Source organism: Mytilinidion resinicola, assembly GCF_010093595.1.
Source record: "Mytilinidion resinicola strain CBS 304.34 unplaced genomic scaffold BDZ99scaffold_2, whole genome shotgun sequence".
NCBI classification, from domain to species: Eukaryota; Fungi; Ascomycota; class Dothideomycetes; order Mytilinidiales; family Mytilinidiaceae; genus Mytilinidion; species Mytilinidion resinicola.
Window position 1 is genome coordinate 334,900 of NW_022985438.1, and position 25,802 is coordinate 360,701.

The following is a 25,802-nucleotide window of genomic DNA, read 5'->3' on the forward strand; positions in this document are numbered from 1 at the left end:
TTTATCCTTCGAATCAACCTCGACCTTGCCTGTATCAAGCAACAGCTTGACCACTGCCTCGTTCCCTGCCCGTCCTACCGCCCACGATAGAGGAATCCGGCTTTGTCGAGGCTTAATTTCCCGCAAATAATCAAGTTGCGAAGCTAGGTTCCGGTCTCCTCGCGGTATGGTTTCTTGCATTAGAAGTGCTATAATTCCGTCTCGATTACCGTTGGCGCAGGCTGCAAACATTGGATAGAAATGACGCTCTCCTGGGATATCCATGTTTGGGACTTGTCTTAGTTCATGCTTGATGAGTCTTGGAAGACTTTTCTCCGCAAGGATATATAAGAGACTCGCACTCAGTGTATACCGCCGTATGTGGTATTTTTCGAATAGGTTATTGAGATATATCCAATGTTTGAGGGGAAACCTTTTTAGAAAGATCTCTTGCTTGATTTCGTCGCTCTCAGCAGAATCTGCATGGTAGAGCACATGATGGACTGCGTATTCAAGAAACGGGAACTCTTCGGATACCGATCGACGCAGAGTTGACGCCTCTGAAGAAAAAGCTTTTGGAAGTGATTCGTTGGGAGGCACGGGCTCTAAGACATCGATATCCATCTGCGAAGCGGCTCTCGGAGGAGGCTGAGTCGCAGGTTGCAGGAAACTTATGAGCGTACTGCTTCCCTTGCTGCCATTAATCTCTGCCAAACAACGGTTTTTTAGGCCTTCATGACTGTAGGTAACGAATTGACCACTGAGATCTGGCCAGAGTCTCTGATATCCTTCCTTAACGAGAAAGAAGTCGCGGACTGATTCATGGATGAACTGGACGGTTGGAGTTTTGTCTTTGCTCCTGGTCTTAGTCACTCCCGCTAGACCTTTAGAGGAACTATGTACGAATCGATGCATGACTTCAGCAGAAACATCTCCAGACACCCAGCATCTGGCCGTTTCTGGAGAATTGGGACTGCGAATGGCGAAGAAGTATTCCTCCTGCTTCAAGGGTCGCTTAGCGAAGAGAATCCATTGGATGCAAAGCCGAAGCTCCTGCATACCTTCGCGATCCCTCGTCAGGATCATCTCAAACAAGTCGTCTAGTTCACGAGGGATCCCGTTAAGGCAAATCTCCAACTCTTCGACTCGACCTTTGGCAGATGCTTCATTGAGCATTGGGATAACCAGAGCAACCCAAAGGAATACTCCGGCGGATTTCTCTAGTACCCGAGCTTTCAGACCGCCTGCTTTCCTCGGGTTCGCTAGCTTTAACTTGGAGTTGATATATTGGGTAATGTCATCGTCATGCTCCTTCTCATCCTCAAGGACTATCTGCTTGCCCCGCCGGATAATGACTGTCGGATAATGGCGGCTTGAGAAGCAGATGTGTAAACGGACGTTGACTTCGACCGCCCGCTCTCCAATGTCTTCGAGGAATGAGATCATGTCTGTTACATCGATATCGTTACACTCATCAAGTGCGTCAACAAATAATTGCAGCGTTCGACATCCGAGGCACTCCACAGTTCTAGTCAATGTCTGCTTAAGCATCTCCAGCTGCCAGCCTTTCCTTTGAATAATGCGTGTGGTATTGGTGTCAAACTCGTTTAGGACCTTTTGGAGATCCTCAGCTTTCTCAAAGAGTTGCCACAGCAGTGATCGATAAAGACCAGTCGTAGACTTCTCGAGATACTCGCCCCGTGCGTTGAAGAAGAACGATGCCACAAGAGAATTCTGATTGTGCTTGGCTGAATTCTTCGCTTTTGAATCAAGAAACTTCATTAAGATCGACTTTCCGGCGCCTGGTTTCCCCTTGATCCAAAGGAATCCGTGATGATCATGTAAATTCTCGGCACTGTTCCAGGCTGTGTACTGTTCATTATGGAAAAGCCACTTGCATGTCTTACTGTGAGCTGTCTTTAATGTCAAGAGTCGCTCGTCGATATGGTTGAAGTACAACAGATCAAGCAACTCTTTACGGATCTTAGCTTTCTCATCGATAATAGCGCCACCGTTGGTTTGTACGAAACAGCCAGTCGTTCGCAGATCTGCCTGGAGGCTAGGGGCCTTCCTGAAACCCATTGATAAGGGCTCGTGTTTCCGTTTCAGTGGTTCTGAGGAGAGCGCTAGTGGTAGAGCAGGCAATTCCTCCTTCAAAGACCTTTCGATCTTTTTTTGAAGCCGAATAAATGCCTTTTCCCGTCTTTCACCGTATATAAGCGACATATGAATGTCAAAGATGCCAAGTAGAGAGTATGCTGCATCTTCTTCGCGTTTTGTTTGACGTTTTACGGCCCACGACATCCGTTCATCCACACTGAAATGCGATAAAGGGCTTCCTCGAAGGGCTTGGATGGCAATTCCAGTTATCTCGTAGAGAGTTTGTTCCATTGATTGCTTGTCGCCGAGCCGCTGTTCTTCTCTAGAGAAGAATTCAACCGAAGTCGGAGCAATAAGCTCTTGAAGCGTCCAGCCACGAGTAAACCATCTGCTCTTCTTGAATTCTGGTTTCCATCTCTGGGCCGAAACGTCAGATAGCCACACGTAGCACCTAGTCGCATCCTTGTACCAGCGATACATAGAGTTAATGGATTCTGTAAGCTCGGCGCTGCTTAGTTTATCGATACACACGGTGTCCACCCAGAAATATTGCAGATTGTCCTTAGCAGCTTGCTGTCCGCAAAAGCGAATCTTCTGGTAGCCAGCCCTGTTCTTTCCGGTACCATTCGCTAGGTGTTGAAATGTAGGCTCTTCGTCGTCTGCTCCCCAAGTGTGCGAAAGGATAGCATATTGGGGTGTCTCATTGCCAAAAAACTCGGTGAGGCTGAACTCGCCATCCTCTTGAAGTTTCAAAAGACGCATTGGATTGACTAGTCTGTTAGAAAGCATTAGAGGATGTAAATATATAGATATAAGAACTTGCCTTAAGGAGGTGAACAATGTGACTCTTGACGGTTAGGACGTTGGGATGTTGGGAAAGTTTAGGGTTGGGCGGGCAGTGCAACTAGGCTCCAAGATTCCCTCTCGGAAGCGCCAGCACACAAAGCTGAGCTACGAGCTATGGTGGGTGGACAAAAACACACATTACGCAGGCCGAGAGCGAAGATACAAGAAATCAAAGTCCCGATTGTTCTTCTCTCAGCCTTCAAGATTACTGATAGCTTTGCTGGTGCACCATCGACTTGAAGAGCCATATACGAAGGGTGCGGCTGAGAGCATATGCACCTTACGTAAGCATCCTCACCCAAACCAAGAACCAGCTGCGAAACAGACGCAACACTGCAATAAACTTTTTTTTCTTTTTGTATGTTTAAGGAAATGGCGCATATTTCTAGACTTTTGCTTACGTGTTGTAACCCTAATTCTCTCCTTAAATATATTTGTTAGTGTTGTTGGTGGTAGTAGATCGTGTTCTATTGCTGCTTTGCAAGTCTTCAAGTGCGTGGAAAATAAGAAGCGGCCAAGAGGGTCTCGCACATTTCTCTCAGCACTCCAGTTGCCTGCGCTAGCAGGGAGGGTGCCGACCCGCACCGGACACTCTCTTGTCAGCTCAAGCTGTGGTAGAGAAGTACCTTCTTGTACCGTGCCAAATCACGTGCCTAGGCTAATGGTGCCTAACCGGATACATAAGTGGAGTGCCATGGCTTTTGCTTACGGGTGGGGTAGAATCGTGTTGCGGCCACGTTTGAGGGTGAAGCCGCATTCGCTAGCAACTACATATACCTGTCTGCCGCTGCATGGGGTGCTCCACTGCACTTTCATGGATCTGAACGAGCTAGAAGCTCTTCACCTTGGGCTATGTAGAAACTCGTTGAAGCACTCCAAGCAGTGATTTACAGGTATACAGAAGAGACACAGTGCTTAAAAAAGGTACCACTTTTGTCACGTCTAGCGTGGCTTAGTTGGCCAATAGCACAGTACCGCAAGGTGCTACTTTCCACCATTGTCCCCTTTCTACTGCTGATATAGTGGCTTATATATCCGCGCTAGACCGCTGGATGCGCCTACCTACAGGTTGTGCAATGAATCCGCCAGAATTACCGCTGCCCCTATCTATAATTACTACGCTATTCTACTTTTTATCTTCTTCACACAGTATGAGTTCCGTTTCAATTGTCTAATGCAAACTACCCCGTCATAGGCCGGTGTGCACTCTTTTGCTACTGTTATGGGTGGGTGCTTCAACACACTCTCCAACCTGAATCTGATGGAAGGTTATCATTCGCAAGAATTAGTGATCTGGTTACGCCTCTTCAAGAGCGGGAAAGAGGTGTACACAGCATTGAAAGCCAGTTCAGAATTTCGATGTATTGTTCTCGTTCGAATAGGAGGGTTGAAACCCCCAAGTCTCCTCCCATGATGCCAGTATGAAAGGACTCCTCCCTATGATACCAGGTCAGGCCCAACTACTCAGCCGTGCCCATAACCCAATTTTCCCAAGGGTGAAAATGAAGATAACAAGACAAGTCACCCTTTTATACGCCAACGCTGATGGAGTGGTAATACAAACAGCCCGAACCTCTCATACTTCGTTGCTCTTCAACCTCGCCAACGTCCGCATGAGCGTCTTCCGCTCCTTACCATCATAGTCAAGCACGTGGATGATATCTCTGAGCTGGATGCCGCGCCCCTTGGTCTCGTCCTCTCTGAAACTACCGAACTTACGATCCCTAGCCACGAGCAGCCTGTCAACCACCGGGCCTGTGCCGCCGCTTCCACCACTAGTACTACCAGCTCCTACGCCTGTGTTGATACGGCTGGGCGTTGCAGGCTTCGCACCGCCCGTCATCCAGCTGTACTTTTTCTTTCCGCCGCCCAAGGCCAAACTAGCTGTAGCATTGGCGTTACGGTGAAGGACGTCCTGGCTCTGGTCGATCTTGCTGAGGCGGTCACGCTCCTTCTTCGACAAGGGCTTCATCTCCGCCATCACATCGCCAGATGGTGTACCAGGAACGGTGGGAGAGGCACCGGCAGGGGTGAGAGACACCTTCTGGCGCTTGGCTCGACGTTCGAGACGCTCTTGCTCGTATCGGCGATCGCGGGCGGCTAATTTCTTGAGGGTCGAGGCAAGGTTGTTGGGAATTTGGACCGTAGCTTTCGGGCTGGGTGGAGATTCGGTTGGTGGGGAAGGCAGACCGCCAGCACTGGATGCTTCTGTGGAACATTTCATGTTAGCAAATGTGATGGTAGACAACCTAGGTTCATGAAACGAACGTCGTTTACGTTTAAGGCCTGGCACCGTCATTGGGCTGACGGCACTGTCCGGCGCCTCCCATGCGCTCTTTGTGAGATTGGTAGGTACTGCTGTGGCTGGCTCTGCGTTGACTCCGGTGGCGATGTCGGCCCACTCTGGCGGAACTAAGCCGTTGGAACCGACTTGACGTCCACGGGCCAGACCATAGGCATCGTCGATAACCGTGCGAATGCGCTCTTGGGCGGCGAGAGATATGAGGGTAAGGATGTCGACCAGGGGGGCGTTCTTGCTCAGAACACTGTCAGCTTGGCGCACGGCGATGGATGAACCGTCGGCTCCGGTGGCAACTCTCTGCTGCACGTTGGTGGCGGTTTGGGGAAGTCTATCATAGAGACCATTAAGATCAACTTCAACGCCATGCTCGTAGCCTCCATTGTGAAGCTTATGACGAACGGCGCTCGCAACGAGAAATGGGTCGTTTAGATGATATTGCTGGGCTTCGTTGAGAGCTCGGGCAGCTGATCGATGCGCTTCTTCAAGCTTCTCTTCGAAGGTCTTCTCGGTCACAGGCGGCTGGCTGAGGGGTCCGGCTCCCTGGAATGCACCGTGCTGCCCTTGCGGCCACTGGAAACTACCATTGGGTGAGACAGTTGAGGATGACTGTGAGTTGAAGGAGCCGACAAACGATGTGCTGTGTTGGTTTCGATAGTTCCTGGATAGATAGTCTTCCTCCTCGCGCTCGTCAATGCCGGCAGCCGTAATGATGTCGCTCAGATCGTTAATATTTGTAGATCGTTCCATTTTGTCTAAGCCTGAACTGTCGGTTGTCTTGCTGTAAGGGACCTTCGGTGGTCCCATAGACCCAGTTGCAGGAGCACGGGAGGCGTTGTCGTTCGGCTGCTGGTGGTAAAAGGGCTGTGGTTGATGGAAATGCGGCATCGGAGGCTGCACGCTCGGGGGAGGAGGCCCATGCGGCGATAGATGTGGCGACAGATACTGGCCCGTGGGAGAAGTAGCGTACGGCGACGTGGCATATGGTGAATTCGAGTATGGGGAAGGTGTCGGTGAAAGGCGTGCCCGCTTGTTGGGAGGTCCTGCGGCTCCTGGGGCTCCACTAGGAGGAGACATGCCGCCCGGGGGTGACTGTAGGCCTTGATACGGGGAGTACGTCCGCTGTGGGGGCTGCAGAGGCGGCAGCGGGGGGTAATGCTGTGGAGGCTGTACCGGATGGTGCATGTTGGGTGTAGAGTAGCCCGAGGGCTGCTGTCCTGGTGGTGAAGCCATGTCCAGGCTGCTCCCGTGGTGCTCCTATCGCTGGGTCATCGGCTGGATGCGGTTCGCGCAAGACGTGCGGATGTCGTGGAATATCGGACGGTATGGCAGTGATGATATGCGCTTCGGCAGGTCGCTGTGTCGGCGGTGAAGCGTCGATTTGCGGTCGTGGGTTGGATGATGAAGAACAGGAGTTGCATCACGGTCGCGAAACGGCGGCCAAGAGCGGCCGGAGATTCGTCGGGCCGGGCGCGCCAGAAATGAAAGTGCAGGTGAAGTCAAGCCTCGCGTTGCGCGCGCAACAAAGCACTCCAATTCTCCATCGTCCGAGGTGATGTTGTAGCTAACAGACCGACCACCAACCGTCGAAGCTGGCCAGAGGATGAATCAGGGTTTGATAAACTGATGCAAGCCTGTCGCGCATTCCGCCCTCGACACTTGGACTACGACAACCACACGTTTCGCCATCTTCGACCTGGCATCGGCCACAGGATCTGCTCAACTTTCTCGGACCCTTTGAACCGCAGAAGCCATGGCGACCAAGCGGAAAGCGGCTGCCATGGGTAGTGATGAAGAACCTGTAGACCCGTCGGACGAGCTCCTGTTCTTCTGTCTCGGCGGAGGCAATGAAGTTGGACGGTCATCGCATATAATTCAGTACAAAGGAAAAACAGTAATGGTACGCTTGAAACACGCTTCACTGCTTGGAATTGGTGCTGATAGAGGATAGCTTGATGCTGGGATGCATCCCGCCTTCGAAGGTCTAGCTGCACTACCTTTCTACGATGAGTTTGATCTCAGCACCGTCGACGTGCTACTTATCAGCCAGTATGTATTCTCGCTCCTTCAGAGTCAACGACAAAGGATGGGAGAGCATTTATCACGGATGGTTGAACCTGTATGGAACATCATCGCCGGGGCGAGTGCATCTGCATCGTTGCAGTCATACAAACTGTCGTCTCCGGCAACACTTCTTGTATATGAGAATCAATCGAAATATATCTTGTATACTTCATGTCCTGGCCCGTCCTGGTGATGCGCGCTCCACCAGGAACCCTCTTGCAACCGTGTACATAGCAATTGCTCTCCCGTCCGCGTTGATTTTTCTTCCGCCCCTCATGCAACGATACTGACGGCATTCCCCTAGTTTCCATATCGATCATGCCGCCTCATTACCATACGTCCTCTCCAAGACCAACTTCAAGGGCCGTGTCTTCATGACCCATCCAACAAAAGCCATCTACAAATGGCTGGTACAAGACAGTGTCCGCGTTGGCAACATCTCCTCCTCTGCCGAACAGAAGGTGCAACTATACACTGAAGCCGACCATCTATCAACCTTCCCGATAATCGAGGCCATCGATTACTACACCACCCACACCATCTCATCGATACGAATAACGCCATACCCTGCTGGACACGTACTCGGCGCAGCCATGTTCCTCATCGAGATCGCTGGCCTCAAGATCCTCTTCACAGGCGACTACTCAAGGGAAGAAGACAGGCATTTGATCTCTGCAGAAATCCCCAAGAACACCAAGATCGACGTGCTCATCACCGAAAGCACGTACGGGATATCCCGACACACTCCTCGAATGGAGCGAGAAGCACAGCTCATGAAGAGCATAACTAGCGTGCTGAATCGTGGTGGCCGTGCCCTACTACCAGTGTTTGCACTGGGGAGAGCACAGGAACTGTTGCTGATTCTGGATGAGTATTGGGGAAAGCATCCGGAGTATCAGAAGATCCCAATATACTACGCTTCAAATCTGGCGCGGAAGTGTATGGTGGTCTATCAAACGTATATCAGTGCCATGAATGACAACATCAAGAAACTGTTCCGGGAGCGCCTGGCACAAGCTGAAGCTGCAGGAGATGTAGGCAACGCAGGCCCGTGGGACTTTCGGTTTGTCAGGAGTTTGAAAAGCTTGGAGCGGTTTGATGATGTAGGTGGATGCGTTATGCTGGCTAGTCCTGGTATGATGCAGAACGGGGTGTCGCGAGAACTGTTAGAAAGATGGGCACCGGACCAAAGAAATGGTGTCATCATCACTGGTTATTCAGTCGAAGGGACAATGGCAAAGGAGATTATGCATGAGCCAGAGCAAATAACAGCCATCATGACAAGAGGTAGTCAGACTGCACGAAGACCAGGCGGACCTCGAGAGGGAGAAAAGGTCTTGATCCCACGACGATGTAGCGTGCAGGAATACAGTTTTGCAGCTCACGTTGACGGACCTGAGAATATGGACTTTATCGGCGAAGTGAACGCTCGTGTCGTTGTAAGTTCTTCTATCCTCATATCAGTTATGAAATGCGTATTAATGACGCCTGCAGATTCTTGTCCACGGCGAAAAGCACAACATGATGCGCCTGAAATCCAAGCTTCTCTCTCTCAACTCCGACAAGACCGTCGCCGCAAAGATCTACTCCCCCGCCAACTGCGAAGAGCTCCGCATCCCCTTCAAAGCAGACAAAATTGCCAAAGTCGTCGGCAAGCTCGCGCAGATCCCACCACCGCTCCCCTTCCGAGGAAAAGGTGACCCAGAAGGACGCCAGGAAGAATTAGACACCTCGAAACTCATCACCGGCGTCCTCGTGCAGAACGACTTCAAGATGTCCCTCATGGCGCCCGAAGACCTGCGCGAGTATGCCGGCTTGACCACCACGACTATTTTGTGTCGACAGCACCTCAACCTCAGCGCGGCGGGCATCGACCTCATCCGCTGGGCGCTCGAAGGCACGTTTGGCGCGATCGAGGAGATCACAATCGAAGACGACGCCGTCAATGGCAAGGTGCAGCCCAACGGCAACGGCCTCCACAAGCACGAAGACGCCGACGAGGAGATTTCGCGCTCTACGACCGCGCTGAAGGTCATGGACTGCGTGACCATCTACTGCCGGCCCGGCAGGTCAGTAGAAGTAGAGTGGGAGGGCAACATGATCAATGATGGGATCGCGGACGCGGTGCTCGCCGTCTTATTCACTGTCGAGAGCAGCCCTGCGGCTGTGAAGCGTAAGTCCTTAACGTCCCTCTTTCCCCTTCATCGCGCTATTGAACCCCCTGTGCTCTGTTTGATACATACATATTTACTAACTACTCAAAACAGAATCGTCTCGTTCTCACTCCCACTCCCACTCCCCCTCTCCCCCCGTCAGCGCCCTCCCCACCCGCCTCAAGCCCTCCCACAACCCCCACGCCTCCTCCGACCCCAGCACCCGCTTCGCCCGCCTCTGCATGTTCCTCGAAGCGCAGTTCGGCCCCAACGTCCACCCGATCACGCATCCACGCCTCCCGACCTCAGACCCCTCCTCTACCCCTGAATCCACCGACCCAGACCCAGAGAAGTACACGAAAGCTGAAGTGACGGAGCTGAAACGACTGCACAACATCGGCGTCCCCGTGCCTGGCGTAGAGATACGGTTTGATAACCACGTCGCGCGCGTGTGGTTGGAGGATCTGAGTGTGGAGTGTAAGGTGCAGGCGCTGCGGGATCGGGTCAGGGCGGTTGTGGAGAGGGCGGTTGAGACGGTGAGTGGGCTGTGGGTTGGATGAGCAAGTTAAGGACGTTGAGGGAAGATGGGGGGACGATGTGGATGGGAGAAAGGGTATTTGGAGTAGCTAGCTAAGGCGTGGCGTTCAGCATCTAGCCTTGTCGGGATTGGGGAATATCAGGGATTAGCTTAGGCGGCATAGCTAGCCATAAGTCTAGGACATTTCGTGCCAATGAAACTTTGAAGATTATAAGATTCGCAAACCTCCTCCCTGGATCTAACCGTGTGACACTACCTCCCGAATCACGTGGCTTCACGTCCTCCACGTGCCTCTCACGTGCGACTAACGTATGATGAGTATAAAGCCTTCTCCCCCCGACCCCGAATATAGATTTCAGAGATACAGAGAGCAGGTTCAGCAGCGACCGTGGAAGGCCTCCTATCATTTCAGGGGAATCTACCGCGTGGTGGGAGGCATTTACGGGAGTGTGAACAAAGTACTTGGATGACTTCATGGCTGGGTGGGAGGGTATCAAGAAGCTTCCTGTTACGACCATATGGGAGGGAGAGGCAGTCGAGATTAAACTCCGCTAGAGAATAAGGGCAATGGGGAAGTGCTGCAGCGAGGCGATGACACTCATCACCTCCTCCAAATCGCAAACTTCGCCATCACAGCGGAATAACGACCGTAAAACCTAGCCATCGTCCAGCTCTACTATTGTGCCGTGGCTGTGCTTGTCATTAGCAGCTTCCAGAGGCGGTGATTGGGTTGACAAGGCGTCCGGGCCAGCCGGTCGGTGCATGGAGGAGTGGTCTTGGTGGGTTGTACGCTCTCCATCGTTCTCGATTTCGTAGGACTTTTCTGCTTTGCTGCCTTCATATAGACTACCGGTCCTCTTTTCTTCGTGGGAGGTGTATTTGAGGTCTGGAAGTCGAACCTTGCGGGGTCACGAGCTTGGAACCGACTTGCTCCTGACCGATCTCCGGTAGAGTGATTTCGATAGATACGGGGAAATTTGATAGAGTGTAGCGAGATATCTCTTGGGTCTGTTTTGCAAGTACCTACAAAATGAACCGCATAGAACGATTCTAGGTAGACACAGCATGACACATGTGGCTGACTTTGAACCTCCTTTTCGCTCCTTTAGTTGCAAGTAGTCCCAGATCCAACCGCGTGGAACCATTGGTGTTAGGCACTAATTAACACGCGCTGCTCTGAGTGACATGAGACGACTGCAAAATACCTAGCATAGCTGTCATGTTTACAAATATTTGCCCATCAAACCCGCAGTTTCAATTTTGCTGGGCATGGCGCAGAAGCAAAGAGCATGTCATTCCGACATGTTATTATTCCATCAACTTACATATCTACACGAAACCAAACCATCGTATCTTTTCCTAATCCACCATATACGCCTTCAGCAGCTTCTCCAACTCCACGGAAATGGCATCTCCAACCTCCGCGGTCTTGGCCTCACCACCGATATCCTTCGTCCGTACGTTGTTGTCAATGACAATCTTGACCGCCTCGTCGATCTTCTTTGCCAGCGCGGGCAGATTGAAAGAGTACTTAAGCATCATGCTCATCGACAGCACCGTTGCGATCGGGTTGACAACACCTTGCCCCGCAATATCCGGCGCCGACCCATGAATCGGCTCGTAGATCCCAAAGATCTTCTTCTTGCCGTCCGGAATCCCACTCAGACTTGCAGACGGGAGCAGGCCCAGCGAACCCGGGATAACCGACGCCTCATCGCTGATGATATCACCAAACAGATTGCTCGTGACAATAACCCCGTTCAGCGCCCGCGGATTCTTGACCATCAACATCGCCGCGCTGTCAATGAGATGCGTGCCGTGCTTCAAGCTCGGGAACTCCTTCGTCATGACCTCCTCAAACACCTTCCGCCACAGTCTGCTTGTCGCCAGCACGTTCGCCTTGTCGAGACTCCACACAGGCGCGGGCGGGTCCTCGGCCAGCGCGAGACCCCCGGCCAACCGCACGACGCGCTCGATCTCGGGCCGCGAGTACGGCTCGACGTCCCAGGCGGTGCCGTCGCCGTCGTCCTCCTTGCGCTCGCCGAAGTAGATGCCGCCGGTGAGTTCGCGCACGATGTTGAAGTTTGTGCCGCGGCAGACGGATTCTTTGAGGGGGGAGGCGGAGACGAGGGAGTCGGAGGCGAAGAAGCAGGGGCGGAGGTTGCCGAAGGTGGAGAGCTCTTTGCGGAGGCGGAGGATGCCTTGCTCAGGGCGGACGGCGCCGGTGCCCCATTTCTGAGTGGTGTTAGGAAATGGGGGTGGTGAGGGAGTTGATAGGGGTGTGAATAGGTACGTACAGGGCCTCCTACGGCTCCGAGGATAACGGCATCGGCAGCTTTCGCGGCAGCAAGGGTCTCGTCTGTCAGAGGGGTGCCGTTGGCGTCGATTGAGGCCTGTTTGAGAGTGTTGAATGCTTGTGTCGAGTCTCAGTGTAGGGTGTACATACGCCTCCGAAGAGGTGGTCTTCGAACTCGAACTTGATATCTGACGTTCCTTTCTCAACGACTTTGAGGATCTATTCGAAGGTTAGTCCATGAACACTCTTTGATTGATTTCATGAGTCTACTGACCTTGACAGCTTCTGCAATGACCTGTGGACTCGGCTTAATTATTGCTCGTGGAAATAGTGCGGAGAGCTTACTTCAGGTCCAACTCCGTCGCCTGCAATGCTGTCAGCTAAGGCAACATCAATTGGGTACAGGAAGCAACTTACCTCCGAAAACTACAATCTTGAAAGTAGGCATATTAGTTCAACAATGTTGGTTGTGTTGCAAGAGAAGGTCCGTCACGCATCAACTCTGGAGTAATAAATTTAAGCTCATCGGTTGACGGCGGGGATGGACCGTCTACGCTGCGATGTCGGAGACTGCTCCGCCGACGTCGGACCGATGCATCGCTGTGGCATGACGGACGTATTGGAATCGCATGTCCGCGAGTGGTCGAAGGGGGCCAAAGGAACGACTGCAGGAGAAGCAGGAGGCTGTGCAGAAGCAATCATATCTTGGGCTGCATGCCCCGATGCCCGAACCCTTCATCTCTTCTCCAGCCTCCTCCAGTTCACCCTCAGCCGCCAACACGACCCCGCATTGGGAAGACCGACCCCAGCGATCAGGAAACCCCCTTTCACGCCTCACTTGCTTACCATGGCCATGTGATATGGCAGCTTTTGTGGCTAGTAGGGCGGACTGCTGGGTGCTGCGGAGGACTCGCCCTGTTGCCTCTCGAGTGAGCCACGGCGCTTCGAACGTCGTCCCGGCCTCCTAATGAGTAGACCGCTGGCAATTCACGGTATCTGTTTGAAGACTGGCAGCTCTTATTTCTTTTTCCTTTCGGCAGCTCAATCAGGACCACGGCGCTTGGCCGAGCGGACAGTTCTGCTATTTCTGGTCTCTAGTTGCATACGGCTGCAGCGGCATACCCCCATCCGGTGTATCGTGGCTGGGGTCATGCGAGGCCACAGGCGAACGATGGGGATGGAAAGGATAGGGGGCAGCACACCAAGGAGGCTGGCGGCTTACGAGCGCGTGAGTGTTGCAGAGTTTTCTCCTCGTTTCAAACGCGTTGCAACATCGGCCGTCTTGCCTCTTTGAAAGGCAAACGATGGCCAGCTGCCAGGCGTGCCAGGTCATTGTGTTGCTGCCTTGGAAGTCAGGCGAGGCGCTGCCGGGCACTGGCGCTCAGGGCATAGAGAGGTCTCGGTCTATGACGAACACCTGCATTCGTTTCTCGCTCGTCTTCTCTTTGCGGAACATTCTTGCGCGTGCCTTCTGGCCCGGCGGCTACGGTTCATCTCACGCTGCAGCCGAACGTCTGGGGGTGTTGATCGTATCCTTTTTCAGGGTGTTTATATTGGTGGCGTTCATGCTTGCGGGGTCTCCTCCTCAGCTCTCCAAGGTCAATTACTCCTCTGTGCCCAAGTCTCTGAGCATTCCGACATACTGCTTTCTTCTTTTCGAAGCGCTTCGCGCGCAGTTATTGTGGAACTACTTCTGTCGGCCATGGACTTTTTCGGACGACAGGGCTTACACAGCCACCTGCACGTTCACCACGATCTTTGCCACAGCCACATCCTGGCGCGCCCCTTCAGCATTGCAGCCTGGGGAGGCCGCACCCTCAACGGCCGAGAAAATGGCGACAAGGACATGCTCACTGGTTCAGCAGCTCCGTCCATAATATCAACAGCCCCGCCGCCTGCTTGGAGCGGGCATCTAAATTCAACGTGATCACTACTTCGAGACCCAGCCTCATTGCACCAATCGCTCTCCGCCTCATACCCTCACCGATCTTGCCCTTCACGCAAAGTCTTTTGCATTTGCCTTTTGCAGGCATGCAACGATAGCAAGCTTTTCTTCCTGTCCGATATAACAGTATCGGATACTTAAACGTGAGTATGAATGTCGGCTTCAGAGTCGGCTTCATACTAAAGGCGAAGCAGTACCATTCCTGATGTCTGACTCACCATCTGCCCGGCGTCAACCCGACTTGAACGACCACAACACCATGGCTCCGGGAGAAGGCCCCACAGTAGAAGACTCTCCAGGAGAAGGATCAACTCGTGCAGCGGCCGCCGACGCCGCTTCGTCTCCTCCATCCCCAACTTACTCCCCTCCTCGCCAGCTACAGGATACTCCCTCTTCAATCATGTCCGTGTCTGACTATCTGCCCGGATTTTACCAGTTAAGGATCCATGGGAGCTGTCCCAACTGTAAGCACTGGCACAGGACTGCGACCGCACAGATCTCCCGAGATCCAGCCAAATTCTCCGGTGTCCGCTGTGAGAAATGCAACAAAAGGTGGTTCGGAATCGGAGGGAATGCTTCTCATCCTTCGCTTGCGTCTGTCAATACCCTGCCCGAGGCTGAATGGATTGAATCCCCTAGTTACTCTGCGCTGCGTAACGCTCTCTTAGTCAATGTCCAGACCTTGAGTGCAGTTGGTAGCGGCTCTTCTAGACTGGGTCCTGTTGCTGAGGAGAATACCAGTCCGATATCACACCGGCCTGGCCAAGCCCTACATTCCCGAAACCCATCTTCGCGTAGTAATGTCCATCCACGGCCGAGTCCTACCAAGGTACCAGAAAATGAGGAGAAGGCTGTCGTTCAGGAAGTTACACCCCCGGACGTCAAGCGCCATCAAGTCAAACCAAGTCAGACTGTTGTTCCCGAGATCGAAAAACCAAAGGCAACCCACACGCGCAGCTTCGACAAGGCTAAAAGCCGCGTTAAGCAGTTCAAGAAGAAGTTCGAGAAAGTGACTCAGCGAATGAGAAGTGGCCTTACGTCCTTGAAAAAGAAGACGAAGAGGAGCAAGAAGGGAAAAGAAAAGATCGACGAGCCAAAGAATACCCAGGCCGTTCGCCAGGAAGAGGCGCTACGAACTAAGCCGGATATCACTGAGGACAAAGGAGTGGCCGATACTCCCAAAGGCGAAGGCCAGCCCGAAGGATCTGTAGACACCTCGTCAGGTAAAGGAAAGGCCAAAGAAGAACCATTGTGGCCCGGGTCTACAAACGAGGACCCAGGACCGGCGGATACTAATGGAATTCCTTCGCCAGAGCCTTCCCCACCACTTTCTGATCCACAGGCACGGAGGCGTCGTCGGGACGCAGAGATTGACTACGTGCGCAAGGAACTTACGAAGCTCAGTGCCTGCACATGTGGACCCAACTGTGGGCCTGAATGCCGTTGCAGGCACCACGGTCGGCCGGTCGGCCCCTTTCACCCTAGGCGCTCCCAGGACGACTCCTCCATCGACTACTACAGTCATCCCAGCAATCCCGATGCTGAGCCTCCTATACCTCAATTACCACAGACTGGGCTTAGAGGTTTAGGAGGGCTCAGGAATTCTGCTGACTTTGACTATTTCGGCGTCCAGTTCGAACACTCCGGGTCCGAGTCCCACTACCCTGGCAGCATCGCTTCAGGACTCTCCAACCGCGTCTCCATCGGCGCGATCACGATCGCGACGACGCATAGTAGTAGCAACTTCTCAACAGCGAGGACCTACGTTGGCAGCGAAGGTATGACGGCTACGTCGCCTCCGATCACAATGCTACGCCCAAGGCCTCAGTCTCTCCCACGCCCGCACTCTCGTTCGCCACGGATTGCCTCGGCGTCGCCACCAACGTCACCTCTACGTGTTTCGACCTTCGCAAGGGCCCGTGATAGTTATGCGAGCTCTACGGACGACAGAGATGATGATGGACCTGTTCAAGACGGCCTCGATGAATTTGGGACTACTCCGACACAGCATAACTACATTGAGGCACTAAGAAGCTTCCAGGAACACGAACGAGGACGCACCTTTTCACAGACTCACGGCCGCGACAACGATAGCCAGCAAGGGGATGCTATCGCAAGGCACGACCATGCGCCCATAGTCAATGGTCACGCGCCGATGGTCAATGGCCATGAGTACGAACGAAGGCTCAGCGAGCCGACGAGCAGCACCGCATGAGAATGAGAGTTCTCAGCCTTTAGTTCTTCGATGATGAGCAACAGCATCCGTTCCCCGACTTCGATTTATGGTTTCCACGGTTTTTGATGACGATGAGACCATGCTTCCCGATATACCCACCTTTGACATACGCCGCATCACGCCCCGTCACGCCTCGCAACACCTTCTCGTCGCTTTCGCGCCTCAATACACCCGTAACTACCTCCTTCCACATCTACCTGGCGGCACACATGTACATTTTTCTGTATCTCTACCAATACTTCTCCACCACGACACATAGGGGGACCTCTCGGGCATTACTAGGTTGGACGGACGGACGCACGGACGCACGGAAAGATACCCACACCTATGACCTTACCATCATTATCGCTTACCACCTATAATCTTGTTTTCTCCATTTCATTACGCTGTCCTACTTCTCAACCTTCAGCTTGTTGGATTTCGGCTTCCGGTTCAGTCCTGTCTTCAGACGTTACCAGGGTCCCCGGCGATGCTTTTTGGTCATGGCACGTGTATTATATACCCCATTTCATATCAGTGATATAGACCAGGAAGGCTTAGAGGCTGCGTTTGTTTTATTAGACAAAAGCTCCAATGCTTAATTTCGTATTCATGAATGGCCGTGCTTCGTACTTCGTGACCACCTCGCCCTCCCATCTCCTACCTAATATCAGGCAGTCTCTCCCACTCCGACATCGTAATCCTACTCCTCCCCTTCCCAGCCCCCTCTACCGCACCTCCACCCCCACCGCCCAAACTCGCCCTCCCGCTCGTGCTCTGCCTCCTTGTCTCAACTACCTGCTCCGTCTTCCCCCTCCTCACCCCCCTATCCCTAGCAAAGATCTGCAACCCCCGCAAATGCGTATCCTTCCCATTCTGATGGTTCTCCAGAATCTTAACCTGCACCAAATGCGCCCTCAACTCGGGCAATCTCGCGCGCCTGCGGCGCCGTCTCGGCCGATCCAGCTGCATCAGATCCCCCTCCTCCTCATCCTCCTCCTCCTCATCAGAAGAACCACGGTCGCCGCCAGAAGAAAACTCAGATCCATCGTCCTCGCCGTCCTCGTCGGACGCAGACGCAGAAGCATTCGAAACCACCCGCACAGGGCCCGGCCCGCCCTCCCGCCCCGGCGCGGCAACCGCGTCCCCGACGTCGCCCACACCCTCGAAGCCGACCCACACCCAGCCGCGCGGCTGCTCGAGCCGCAGCTCGCCCCACTCCTGCAGGTCGTTGGGGCCCGTGCCGGCCAGGAAGAGGATGCGCGTGGGCGTGTACGACTCGTCGGCCTCGAAGTCGAGGTACAGGCGCACGCCGACGATGCGCACGCGCTTGAAGAAGTGCAGGTTGAGCAGGTGCGGCTGCGGGCCGTCGGATTGCCAGAAGTGCGTGGTGAGGGGGGAGCGCAGTTGGGGGATGCTGCAGCCGGGCTTGGAGGAGGAGACGGTCCAGGAGGCCAGCGAGGAGATTTCTTTGAGGTTTGGGGGGAGCGGGGGCGAGGGGGGGAGGTGCAGGGGGGAGTCTTCTGGGTGGGGGGTGTTAGTTGAGGGAGGGGTTGTGGGGAAGGGGATGGGGGGCGTGAGGGGAGGTTGGGAGCACGTGATCTGGGGATGTGTGAAGATGTGGGCGTTGAATCCCCGGGGTGGTGGATCCCGGGGAAGCGATGAGACAGAACGTGGGAAAGCGGGGGGTGGAGAGTAGGAGAGACACAGATGTTGCGCTCAGCCGAGAGAATGTGATGCTGCAGAGATCGGCGTGTGTGGAAGAAAGAAAGCTCGAGCGGAAAGCAAGGAGGGTGACGATGTATCACATTGCAAGATATAACTTTCTTAAGCAAGTTGGCTTACCTAATGGCTCCTCCTCCTCCTCTTCTTCTTCCTCTTCGCCATCAGCCTCCTCTACCAGCTCATCGTCCTCAGCATCGTCGTCTTGGGTGAGATCGCTGTCCTCCTGCGGATCCACAAACTGCTGCTGGGGCGGCGTAGGCTGGGGCTGCGCCTGGTGGCGACGCGTGCGCGAGAAGCTGAAGTCTGTTCTTGGAGGCATCGTGGCGGTGGGGTTTGCAGACGCGGCGAGGTGTGTTGTTGACGCGCTAACCTAAGGTTTGCGTGCAGGGGACGGCAAGTGAATTATGCGCGGCATGCCGACCCGGGCTAGCGTCGATGTGCCGGGAGGATTCCGGCGGGCAGCCTAGTAGGGTGGTCTTCGGCCTCACCTCCCGTCCCAAAACGCCATCAATTTCTCGACCGCCGACGCCACCGACGATTGTGATAGCTGGCGCTCGCGAGTCAGTTATCACCGACAGAACTAAGTATGGCTATCCCAACAACACGTCTCCACAACCGCTGCTGTTTCTGTCAGAAGCCTGTCACCGGCCTGTCATCCTGTCCTGTCTGTTCTTCGCGACTCGTCAATCAATTCCCCGTCTGCACGAGCCTTGGAGACAGGACATCCGCACCGGGACGGGTGATGCGCAGATCACCTCCAGGGGCCCTCTCGGAAAGGAGATTAAGCTGATCTGGACGTCAACCCAGCGATGCTGGACGCGCGCCTCCGATATTGCGTCCACGGAACAGCTTGACCTCATGGAGCTCTTGACAGACTCCTTGAGAGGAGTCTGAGAAGGCACGTCTATGTAGATGTAGGAAAGCAGAAGCAATGCGGGAGTCTCTCAAAGGCATCGAGGGTCTACCCTGTACGCAGCATCTCCCCGCTGCTGCTGATCTGTCCCAAAAGACGTGCAGTCGATAATCAACCCTGGCGTTTCTCCGCCTGTCACAACAACTGCCGGCGCCTGATCAAGCAGCCTCTCCCTCTTCTCGCCCCACCTGGCCCCGTCGTGCCACCAGTGATCATTCTCCAGGGCAAATGCATGGACCGAGTGGAGCCCCGCTGCACGATCTGCTCACCATTGTCCAAGCAGAGACCTATACTGTCTGCGGCCACAGTCTCCCGGGGCCATGCTTGTATACTGCATCTATCGTCAAACTTCTCCTGCTTTTTTGTACCTCTCGCTTCCTGCACCGTCCATTCATTTTCATTCTCATTCCCATGCTATCACATCAAGTTTTCCCAGGAAACCGGTACTTGACGTCGTCGTCGCAGCTTGTGTCAACCCCCAGACCTACCCACTTGCATCTATCTTGCGTGTAGTACCCTCATCAACAACACCTTATCCCTTGCCTTTTCCACTCTGTTGTCCAGCTACTGAAAGTTATTCGTTCATGTCGATTCTTGTTCACCCACTGCCAAATTTTGAGTGATTACTTGCTCAATTCGGCCAACGTTCTTGCCACTTGCTCAAAGCTTTTTATTCTCCATCTACAAACGCTCACACAATGTCTCATACGAATCACGACGTGGCCAGCCGCGGTATTGAGCAACGAGATGTGGCTATCGCGTTCCTCGTAGCTACCTGGGTATTCGTGCTATTGCGCATATACGTTCGAGGATACATGATCCGCAACTTCGGCTGGGATGATTCCATCATGATACTAGCAAATGTGAGACTTCCTTGCTCCAGTGCTGATATCAAGCTGACTTTTCTCCAGCTTGTCTTTACCATGTACTGTGTTGCCATATTGTACACTGAAGCACACGGAGCAGGCACGCATCTGTCTGACCTGGCCGCTATAAACAAGATCATCAACGTGAGTCAAACATTCTACAAAGCCGTTTGACTTGTCTCACATGCTCTAGTGGACCATTGCCGCCCAGGCCATCTACATCGTCACCATATGCTTCCTTAAGATCTCCCTAGGCATATTCTTCAACCGCATCGTAGTCAAGCCATGGCAGAAGACCTTGATCCTCGTAGTGGTCGTCGTTAGCACCGTTCAAAGCGTCGCCAACTTCTTCTTCGCTATCTTTCGCTGCGGCGCGCCAGTTGGAGACTACCTAACCAAACAAATTGCAGGCCAATGCGCTTCTCGTCGTACCAACCTCATCTTGCTATACATGCATGCTGCTGTGACCACTATAACCGACTGGATATTCGCCGGACTACCAGTCGCAGTAGTATGGGATGCAAAGATGGACGTACGCACAAAATGCTCAGTTGGCTTTATCCTCTCTCTAGGCGCATTGTAAGCTCCTTCCCGGCCCCCGTATCTCGCTCCATCTAACATTCCGTAGCGGCAGCATCTGCTCCATTGTCCGCTTTTTTTACATCGACGGCCTCACACGCACCGACGACTTCTTTTGTAAGACCCTCCAAAACCCCCAACGTCATATTGCCATGGCTAACATTACACTTTGATCAGGGAACGCAACCAACACCGCCATCTGGTCCACCATCGAGCCCGGCGTCGGCATAATAGCCGGTTCCCTCGCCACAATGCGCCCCCTCTTCAAATCTGTGTTCACAAGTGTCCGCGACCTCACTTCCAGCGCTTCACAGATCTCGAAGCGGATGTCGCGCTCCTTCCGCTCACCCCCGGCCTCTGGCGCTGACAAGAGTGTTCTCGATAGCCAGAAACGCGGCTCTGCGTATTTGAGACCGGACAACTATAGTGGCAATGATAGCCAGCACACCCGCACCACGACCACGGCGGTGAGCAAGGACGGAAGATCGACCGAGATGAAGCCGGGCTTCTCGGCGACTCAAACGGCCGCGAGCTCCGAATACATCGTTACGAGGAACGAGGATCAAGACGGGCAGTGGCCTTTTGACCGAAGCGTTCTAGTGACACACATGTCGAATGAGGAGGATGGGATCGAGGTTGATCGGAGGAGCTCGCATACGCTAGGGGAAGAGGAGGGGAATGATGTGAGGGCGAGTTTTAGGCTGCCGATTAAGGGCCAGAGGAGGAGCGAGGATTAGATGGTTTGAAGCAAATTACCTTCCCGACTACTCTCGGACTTTCTTTCCTTTATGGGCCTTGGACGACTTACTCTTTGTAATAAGGTTTTCACTCACGACGTTCTTTTCGCATGTTTCGGCGTTTGCTTGGGGAAGGGGGAAGATACCACTTTTGCGCTGTTTTGTTTCATTCGCTGCTGGCCTGAAGGGTCATTGTAATTACCTTTTGGAGGGAAATACTAGAACGACTGTTCGCGGAGCTCTTTCAAGTCCTCGAATTATTCCTTCGTTGACAATGCAGGAGATTCGAGGGCAAGTACTCCTCAGTTAAGAAAATCGCTAGGCTCAATGGTAAATCTATGAAGTATCCCAGTCCTATTCGCGTTACTTTCTCGTTCGATCTAAACTTTACCTCTTGAGTCCGAACGCTTACTATTTCTTCTTTCCTCGCCCTCGATGAAGGACTAGACCACTCTGACCGAAGGACGCCGCTAGTTTCGGCGCGGGCACATCCTGTGCATATAGGCTGCGTCTTATAAGATTGTGATCATCCGACCGTCTTACTGCCTTCGAAACACCACCTTCTATAGTTACCCCTTTATCATCTCCACCCACCACCATCACCATCACTAAACCCCACCTCCTCCGACCATGACACCTTTCAGATGATGTCTTTTGCTCTCTCCCTCCCATGTCACGTATTTCCTGCGTTTTCGACACCCTCTCACCCAACCATCAGCGCCAACCATATGCCATTTTGCTCAGCTGGAATCTACGCACTCCCGTAGAAACCCTCTCACCACCCGGTGGATCCTATGAAATGGTAGAAGGGTTCGCGAGAAATGTTGAAACTGCGAACTCTGTTTGTCTGAAAAGCAGATTCGGAGCACAGGGGGGGAGGTCTTATAGGTGGCGGATGGTGGGGGCATATGGGGGGCATGTGGAAAAAGGGGGGGGGTGGGGCGGCGTGAGATGGTAGGGAGGTGAGCGGCCTGTCAAAATTGCTCCCGCTCCAATCCCGTGACTCAGCCAGACTCTCCGGCCCTTAAATACGCCTCCTGCCCAAGACTTTGGAGAACTAACAGTCGGAAAGAGAACAACAGAGCAGCAAAACCGAGATAGCTTCAACTCCCATGGAGAGTGCAAACCCACCACTTCGCTCTTCCTCATGTGCTGGGCATCGGCTTTGCCGATGTAATCGGCACCTCTAGACGTTCTTGAAGATGGGCGTAGCCAGGAGTCAGCGATAGACCTCGAGATTAAACCACTGTTCCAGTTGGCATTGTGCTAGTGGTGGTAAAGCCTGCTGTTCAGAGGAGATGGTGAGCGTCATTATCTTAATATGGGGACCACCTCCCCATAGACCTCCGAGGCCGTCGAAGTTGAAAAAAACCGCTCTCCCCAGGTCATGGACCAATATCTGAGGTCATTTGAACACACCACTGCTGGCGCCATAGCATATTGCCTGCAAAGATTTTGATGATCCTACCAGCTCTCCGACCATCATATCCTCCGACGAGACTTTTTAATCTGCCAGGCAAGACCAAAGCCCTTTGTTGCTTCCGAAGAGGTGGGCTGATGGAAGATTTTAAACCCAAGGATAGCTGGAAGCACGTGAGTTGGTAGGGGTTCATGTGATAAGGACTCCTGTGTGGCGCTCTTGTTTGGGATGTAGGATGGCCTAAAGTGAGCTACTTACCGATTCAACAGACTGCATTGCAGAGGGTTGAGCAATGACCTGTGCTAGATGGCTGCAGCGTATCTTTCTACGATCCATTTCCAATGTGGTTTGGGACAGTTCAAGGCATTTCTGGAGGACTCGAGAAAACGCGAGATGGCTGGAAGATGACCTAGAGTATATTCGAAGAATATCTGTTACATTACCTCCAAACACCACGCCACATTCAAATACTAAATCAGCCCAGAGGCCCAACCCATTAAAGCACAACACACCCATCCAATAGCCTCCTGCACTCAATCCTTACTCACCCACTCCCCAACCCCAACCCCTTCCCCCCAATCTCCGATACCTCTCCCCCTCCCTCCCCACCCACCACGCCCGCACCACCGTCGCCAACGAAACAATCTCCAACACGCCCTCTGCCAACGCCCCCCACCACGCCGCCCGCATCTGCCCACACAAACTCCCCAAGTTCCCCACCGCATTATCCAGCGCCTTATCATGGCGACGCGCGCACGTATACGACAAAAAATCATAATGCTTCGTCTTATCCAAGTCGTCAACTTTGAAGTACACAGCCGCAGCAACCCAGACAGCGATGCCGAAGGCGGCGAAGAGCACGGTGACGACGTTGCCGACTTTAGTTATGCGGCGGACCTGGGGGTTGGGGGTGGGGCATTAGTAAAGGCCCTCGCTTTTTTAATATATATCGCTGAGTATGTAACTCGGAGGGAAAGGGGATGATGGGGGGGAAAGAGATGGGGTTCCACACACCGCCTTGCTGAAACTCGCCACGCACAGCACCGCACTCGCCGCTGTCGCGGCGACCGACGCGCCCAGCAGCACCAGCGTCGGCCGCATGTCCAGCCCCCGCGCCCAGAGCCGCTGGTCCGGCGTCTGGTCGTGCGCCACGACGTAGTCTTTGTGCTTGTAGTAGACGGCGACGACCTGGCCGAGAACGATGAGGATGCCGCTGCATAGGAGCAGGGAAAGGATGCGCAGCGCGAGGCGGATCCGGGCGATTGCGGTTTCGCACCGGCGGACTTTCTGGGCGCCGATGGAGACGAGGCGGTCGTGGTTTGCGGAGGCGATCAGGTGCGCTTTTGCTTCGTCGTCGGCGGGGATGTGCGCGTGGCTGTAGCTGTGGGAATGGGAGTGGCCGGGGCCGTCGGGGCGGACGGGACGCATGGTGGGTTGGAGGGAGATATTGGATGGGGGGTGTCTGCTCCGAATGTGGAGAGATGGAGATGTCAACGAACGGAAGGTGCTGTGCACAAGCTTCACAGAAAGGACTGGAGGAACGCGTCTTTGCTCTTTGATTGATGAAAGATGGAGAGATATCGAGATACTGCTTGCAGAATCTAAAAGGAGAAGGCTCACTTACATAGAGTTTAGAGATGGCCTTACTGTCTATCTGAACTTACCGGTGCCGCATCTATTTCAAGACCCCTCATGAAACAGGTGCTGACAGATACAGGAAATGGTAGTTTTCGGGTACGGCTGGGCCATTACCAACTGCTCGACCGGCTTCAATATCAAGCCTCCCTCTTGGCATGGTGGAGAATTCGACTTTCATGGTGCTGGATGTGGCTGAAAGTCCTCACAAACTCCACAGCTAACCCAAACGAGGAGAGGCTTGACGCGAAATAATGAACGAACGGTAAGCTCCCTCATCCACCGGTCCGTTTGACTCTCTTGCCAAGAGGGCATATTCCAACCTTGGAAGATTGTTGTTAAGTTGGTGTGGCTGGGGAGAAAAGGGGGCGGCGTTAAACGAAGTGCCTCATCGACCTTGCTCCACAAACTTTTCTCTTTGATTAGTTGCAACAGCGAGGCTTGAATGTTTAGTGCCTGGCGCCAAGCTCCACTTGCCTAGAATTCGACATAGCAGACGATGATTGATGTTTCTTGCCGTGCTTTGTCAACGGCGAAGCGTGGTGGCTATTGTTGCATCCCCCTGAGGCGGGATTGGTAAGTTCTGGGTGTGGTTCCTGAATATGTACTCCATTTCTGCGCGAGGCTGCGATACAGCAATTTCGCTTCCATGTCTTCATCCATTGTATATGTAGTGGTGGCGGGTAGTACAGCTGTCCAACCCCAAGTTTTATTCTCAGCCTCATCAATCCTTTATCATGCTTCGTCCCACGTCGATCTTCTCGGCCGTCCTCCTCCTCATCTCGACACAGGTATCAGCACAACTGGACCTGCAAGGCGCTGATCCGAAAGACTCCGACGCCTGCCTCAGCCTAAGCTCCGTCAACGAGCTAGGTTTCCTATCCAACGGCGTGGACCTATGGAAAAGTCTCAATATCGATAGCATCCTCACGAATTTTGTGTCTGGCGGTCTGTCACAGACGTGGGTAAAGGACTTCTACCTCAATGAAGCTCTCACGCCCGACGAGGCTGCCAACGCCGGAAATTTCGATTGCACGACAGAGAACTCGACGTGTGTTCCCGTCTTCGGCAGCTGCGATAGTTACCAGTCTGCACAGGCTATGGCGGTAACATTTGCGCTAGTCAATGCGCATCGCCTGTTGAGCATTCAAATCAAGTCGTATGACGAGGCCGTCAACATCTTCTCAGCGGAGTATGTCTTTGAATTCTCCTGTTGCGTTCCAAGCACATTTTTGCATAAGGAATAGCCCACTCATATGTCCTTGTAGTGGTAACTCGGTCGCCAACGACCTGTTCAACCATGTCAGCATGGGCCGCGATTTAAGCAAGTTCGACGTCGGCGCATTCTTCAGTGGATTTGAATTCGGGGTTGAGCTGGCCTTGCCGGCGTTGGGCGGCGTGTTTGTGGATGCTCTGAAAGAGGGCTTAAAAAAAGGTCTGAAGGTACGTGTCTAGCATGAAAAGCCAAACGTGCAATTCGAGCCCCAGCTAA

The 25,802-nt window shown here is 53.4% G+C and overlaps 11 protein-coding genes across 11 annotated transcripts in view; 6 read left to right on the forward strand and 5 right to left on the reverse strand.

Annotated features, from left to right (window-relative positions):
* Nucleotides 1–3,257, reverse strand: part of BDZ99DRAFT_120987 (HET-domain-containing protein) — a 4,224-nt gene extending 967 nt beyond the window's left edge. Inside the window, exons 1-2 of the mRNA XM_033712523.1 lie at nucleotides 2,903–3,257; nucleotides 74–2,854 (exon numbers count right to left, since the gene is read on the reverse strand). Coding sequence (XP_033582665.1) covers nucleotides 74–2,841 — 2,768 coding nt within the window. The 5' untranslated portion in view covers nucleotides 2,842–2,854; nucleotides 2,903–3,257. The remainder of the gene's footprint in view (nucleotides 1–73; nucleotides 2,855–2,902) is intronic.
* A 1,244-nt stretch (nucleotides 3,258–4,501) lies between these two features.
* On the reverse strand, nucleotides 4,502–6,409 carry BDZ99DRAFT_376991 (uncharacterized protein; the record flags this gene model as incomplete). The annotated part of the gene is made up of 2 exons (XM_033715051.1): nucleotides 4,502–5,130; nucleotides 5,203–6,409. The coding sequence occupies 2 exons, from the start codon at nucleotides 6,407–6,409 to the stop codon at nucleotides 4,502–4,504; spliced, it is 1,836 nt and encodes a 611-aa protein (XP_033582666.1).
* A 335-nt stretch (nucleotides 6,410–6,744) lies between these two features.
* BDZ99DRAFT_432401 (Endoribonuclease YSH1) lies at nucleotides 6,745–10,200 on the forward strand. The gene is made up of 5 exons (XM_033717334.1): nucleotides 6,745–7,124; nucleotides 7,176–7,381; nucleotides 7,593–8,727; nucleotides 8,783–9,461; nucleotides 9,556–10,200. The coding sequence occupies exons 1-5, from the start codon at nucleotides 6,978–6,980 to the stop codon at nucleotides 9,999–10,001; spliced, it is 2,613 nt and encodes an 870-aa protein (XP_033582667.1). The 5' UTR covers nucleotides 6,745–6,977; the 3' UTR covers nucleotides 10,002–10,200.
* Nucleotides 10,201–10,995: 795 nt separating this feature from the next.
* BDZ99DRAFT_457672 (3-isopropylmalate dehydrogenase) lies at nucleotides 10,996–12,771 on the reverse strand. The gene is made up of 6 exons (XM_033718738.1): nucleotides 12,693–12,771; nucleotides 12,621–12,640; nucleotides 12,550–12,570; nucleotides 12,426–12,494; nucleotides 12,277–12,372; nucleotides 10,996–12,214 (listed from the first exon to the last, which is right to left on the reverse strand). Exons 1-6 carry the CDS (start codon nucleotides 12,721–12,723, stop codon nucleotides 11,339–11,341), a joined length of 1,113 nt encoding a protein of 370 aa, XP_033582668.1. The 5' UTR covers nucleotides 12,724–12,771; the 3' UTR covers nucleotides 10,996–11,338.
* Nucleotides 12,772–13,579: 808 nt separating this feature from the next.
* BDZ99DRAFT_514350 (uncharacterized protein) lies at nucleotides 13,580–14,152 on the forward strand (the record flags this gene model as incomplete). Its single annotated transcript, XM_033724864.1, has 1 exon — nucleotides 13,580–14,152. One exon carries the CDS (start codon nucleotides 13,580–13,582, stop codon nucleotides 14,150–14,152), a length of 573 nt encoding a protein of 190 aa, XP_033582669.1.
* A 327-nt stretch (nucleotides 14,153–14,479) lies between these two features.
* Nucleotides 14,480–16,435, forward strand: BDZ99DRAFT_514351 (uncharacterized protein; the record flags this gene model as incomplete). Its single annotated transcript, XM_033724865.1, has 1 exon — nucleotides 14,480–16,435. One exon carries the CDS (start codon nucleotides 14,480–14,482, stop codon nucleotides 16,433–16,435), a length of 1,956 nt encoding a protein of 651 aa, XP_033582670.1.
* A 660-nt stretch (nucleotides 16,436–17,095) lies between these two features.
* BDZ99DRAFT_565647 (galactose-binding like protein) lies at nucleotides 17,096–18,479 on the reverse strand (the record flags this gene model as incomplete). The annotated part of the gene is made up of 2 exons (XM_033727497.1): nucleotides 17,096–17,958; nucleotides 18,281–18,479. The coding sequence occupies 2 exons, from the start codon at nucleotides 18,477–18,479 to the stop codon at nucleotides 17,096–17,098; spliced, it is 1,062 nt and encodes a 353-aa protein (XP_033582671.1).
* Nucleotides 18,480–18,595: 116 nt separating this feature from the next.
* On the forward strand, nucleotides 18,596–19,054 carry BDZ99DRAFT_514353 (uncharacterized protein; the record flags this gene model as incomplete). Its single annotated transcript, XM_033724866.1, has 1 exon — nucleotides 18,596–19,054. The coding sequence occupies one exon, from the start codon at nucleotides 18,596–18,598 to the stop codon at nucleotides 19,052–19,054; it is 459 nt and encodes a 152-aa protein (XP_033582672.1).
* Nucleotides 19,055–19,771: 717 nt separating this feature from the next.
* BDZ99DRAFT_432408 (uncharacterized protein) lies at nucleotides 19,772–21,609 on the forward strand (the record flags this gene model as incomplete). Its single annotated transcript, XM_033717335.1, has 5 exons — nucleotides 19,772–19,936; nucleotides 19,985–20,083; nucleotides 20,133–20,518; nucleotides 20,568–20,635; nucleotides 20,696–21,609. 5 exons carry the CDS (start codon nucleotides 19,772–19,774, stop codon nucleotides 21,253–21,255), a joined length of 1,278 nt encoding a protein of 425 aa, XP_033582673.1. The 3' UTR covers nucleotides 21,256–21,609.
* Nucleotides 21,610–23,215: 1,606 nt separating this feature from the next.
* On the reverse strand, nucleotides 23,216–24,377 carry BDZ99DRAFT_565650 (uncharacterized protein; the record flags this gene model as incomplete). Its single annotated transcript, XM_033727498.1, has 2 exons — nucleotides 23,690–24,377; nucleotides 23,216–23,572 (listed from the first exon to the last, which is right to left on the reverse strand). Exons 1-2 carry the CDS (start codon nucleotides 24,101–24,103, stop codon nucleotides 23,216–23,218), a joined length of 771 nt encoding a protein of 256 aa, XP_033582674.1. The 5' UTR covers nucleotides 24,104–24,377.
* Nucleotides 24,378–24,956: 579 nt separating this feature from the next.
* BDZ99DRAFT_457674 (uncharacterized protein) lies at nucleotides 24,957–25,592 on the forward strand. Its single transcript, XM_033718739.1, has one exon. It carries the CDS (start codon nucleotides 25,048–25,050, stop codon nucleotides 25,555–25,557), a length of 510 nt encoding a protein of 169 aa, XP_033582675.1. The 5' UTR covers nucleotides 24,957–25,047; the 3' UTR covers nucleotides 25,558–25,592.
* Nucleotides 25,593–25,802: the final 210 nt, after the last annotated feature.

What these genes read in the sequence shown, in the direction of transcription:
- BDZ99DRAFT_457674 (XM_033718739.1), top strand. Translation starts at nt 25,048, where the DNA reads ATGCTTCGTCCCACGTCGATCTTCTCGGCCGTCCTCCTCCTCATCTCG.
- BDZ99DRAFT_457672 (XM_033718738.1), bottom strand. Translation starts at nt 12,723, where the DNA reads ATGCCTACTTTCAAGATTGTAGTTTTCGGAG. An exon ending in AAGACCACCTCTTCGGAGGC is followed by an intron (nt 12,373 to 12,425) that starts GTATGTACACCC and finishes ACTCTCAAACAG; the next exon opens with GCCTCAATCGACGCCAACGG. An exon ending in TCGGAGCCGTAGGAGGCCCT is followed by an intron (nt 12,215 to 12,276) that starts GTACGTACCTAT and finishes AACACCACTCAG; the next exon opens with AAATGGGGCACCGGCGCCGT.
- BDZ99DRAFT_432401 (XM_033717334.1), top strand. Translation starts at nt 6,978, where the DNA reads ATGGCGACCAAGCGGAAAGCGGCTGCCATGGGTAGTGATGAAGAACCT. An exon ending in GGGGCGAGTGCATCTGCATC is followed by an intron (nt 7,382 to 7,592) that starts GTTGCAGTCATA and finishes GCATTCCCCTAG; the next exon opens with TTTCCATATCGATCATGCCG. An exon ending in CAGCCCTGCGGCTGTGAAGC is followed by an intron (nt 9,462 to 9,555) that starts GTAAGTCCTTAA and finishes TACTCAAAACAG; the next exon opens with AATCGTCTCGTTCTCACTCC.